Here is a 2,181-nt window from a genome sequence, read left to right as displayed (position 1 = left end):
GTTCACTGACGAGCTGCGCAAAAAATCGCGCGAATATGAACGTGGTTTTGCGCAACTCGTTTGTGAACAACGGCTCTGTGTAGTTAATGCTGCTCAATGTGAAAGCCCGCAGGTGATGGAGATTTACCGCTGATTACAGAACCGGCTTCACTGATAAGATGCGCGTTAAATATCGCATGCGATTTATCATGCAGCCCTAATCCAGACCCATCCTTAACAAAAACCAGCCAACCAGAGCTGTTCTAAAGTCTGATGTATTTAGATCACAATTATACATTTCACAATATGAGGACCAAGTACAAATCCAGTCAAGCTACATTTGTAGCTATCTAATTTTTTTAAGAGAAGATTTCTCCATTAAGCCTTCTGTCTTAACAAAAATGTCCACACTAGGTTGGCACTCACCCTTGCGTCTCCATTGCTTGGCCGGGCTCCATGACTGAAGGCGTGCGCTGGATCTTTGTGGTACACTTTCAAGCAGGAGTGATCTGTGATGCTCCTGTGTTGGGAAAAATCCACATCAGTTGCATATACAGACCAAATGTCACCATCCGAACGGGGTCGGCCATGGTGCCTTGAAGGTCGGCCCCTCAGCTCTGCCACAACGGGGTGCACTAGGGCTGGCGAGATGTCAACACGTGAGAGCGGAGAGTGACAGCGAGAAAAGTCAAAGGAATCGCGAGAATGAAGCGATTCACTGAGAGACACAGGCGAGCTGGAGCGAGAAACTGGAAATTGAGGTGAGAAGCTACGGCTCTCCAAGACAAGATCCATGTCTGAGATGTCCGTTAATGTCCAGACTTCAATTCTCTGTAGGTCCAAGAATGATTTACTAATACAGCATCGAGCAAAAACATTAACTTTCTATAAGTAAACAAGCTTGTCTATTTATGTTTTTAAATCTCTGTCTACCAGGATCGCTCATAATGTGTTTGTGTGTGAAACCTAGTTGTGTAAAGTGACGTGAGCATTTTTCTTATGAAGTCTGATATGTGGTCATGTGGCTGTAATTCAGATTTACAGCCTTGATAGTAAAGGAGTCGTATCAAAGTGCAAGTTACATTACCATGGAAATGTAAGGAGAAGGTCTGCTCCTCTGTCTACACGGGACAATATGAGTATGAGTCAATATTGATAATTTCATCAGATCTGAGGAAACAAAGTCAATGATTAAATTTGGCTTTGATTGGTTGGGTCTTTAAAGACACCCTGAAATCGTTTGAGGGTCACATGATTCTTTCCTATATTGACGTATTTACTGAGCTGAAACTATGTTTTGGTGGGAGGAACTGAAGGGCTGATATGCTTTAGTTTTTATTTTCTTCAGAATTAATATTTTACTTGGCAAGGATGCATTATATTAAATGACAAATATAACAGTAAAGATATTTAAAATGTTACAAAAGATTTATATATAAAAAAAATGCTAAACTAGAAAATAAATCACTTTTTCAACATTGCTAATAATATAAATTTAGTTTCATACAGTGGCGGCTCGTCGGGGGAGGCACAGCTTCCGAAAAATATTGAGGTGAAAATGGGAGGAGGACGATTTAATGTTAATAAAATTCACAATTCATTTCAGTTCATGTCTCAAAATGTGTATTTTTTGTTTGTAATTTCACAGCTGTAATATTCATAACGTGTTTAAATAAAAGAGGCTACATTTAAAATGTTACATGATATATGCAGCTAAGAGAGACTTAATCTGGATATTGATTATTCCTGTGATTTTAATATATACAAATTTAGGGAAAACAGCCTAAGCTGGATATAGGCTACAGCAGTCGGGGCTTAATTAAATGGCGCAACAGGCAGCTCTCTTTTAACACAGACTTTTAAGAAGGGATGGACGTTTGCTTCAAGTTATAGGCCAGGTAAGTGAAATGATATGCTGTATGAGGTGTTTTCTGACTAAAAGCAACAAAAAAGTCATTTTAAAGTGGTTAAGCAAATAATAATATTAATCGGCAGGGATCCCCAGACCAATGCGTGTGCCTCCTCTATTTTAAAACCCACGAAACGCCACTGGTTTCATTCACAATTCGTTTCAGTTCATGTCTCAGAATGTGTATTTTGTTTGTAATTTCACAGCTGTAATAACATGTTACTGAAGTTGGAAAGCGCCACTTTTCTATGGCGAATGTGCCGAATCTGCTGATGTTTTACAACTGCTAGGTG

General features: G+C 39.4%; 1 protein-coding gene across 1 annotated transcript in view; it reads right to left on the bottom strand.

Annotated features, from left to right (window-relative positions):
- The window catches only part of LOC107691421 (sickle tail protein homolog), a 102,244-nt gene that overhangs the window by 26,208 nt on the left and 73,855 nt on the right, over positions 1-2,181 (bottom strand). Inside the window, exon 5 of the mRNA XM_016490008.1 lies at positions 406-499. Coding sequence (XP_016345494.1) covers positions 406-499 — 94 coding nt within the window. The remainder of the gene's footprint in view (positions 1-405; positions 500-2,181) is intronic.

This window comes from Sinocyclocheilus anshuiensis, unplaced genomic scaffold (genome assembly GCF_001515605.1).
Source record: "Sinocyclocheilus anshuiensis isolate Anshui unplaced genomic scaffold, SAMN03320099.WGS_v1.1 scaffold106, whole genome shotgun sequence".
Classification (NCBI taxonomy): Eukaryota; Metazoa; Chordata; class Actinopteri; order Cypriniformes; family Cyprinidae; genus Sinocyclocheilus; species Sinocyclocheilus anshuiensis.
This window is presented reverse-complemented; position numbering and strand designations above follow the sequence as displayed.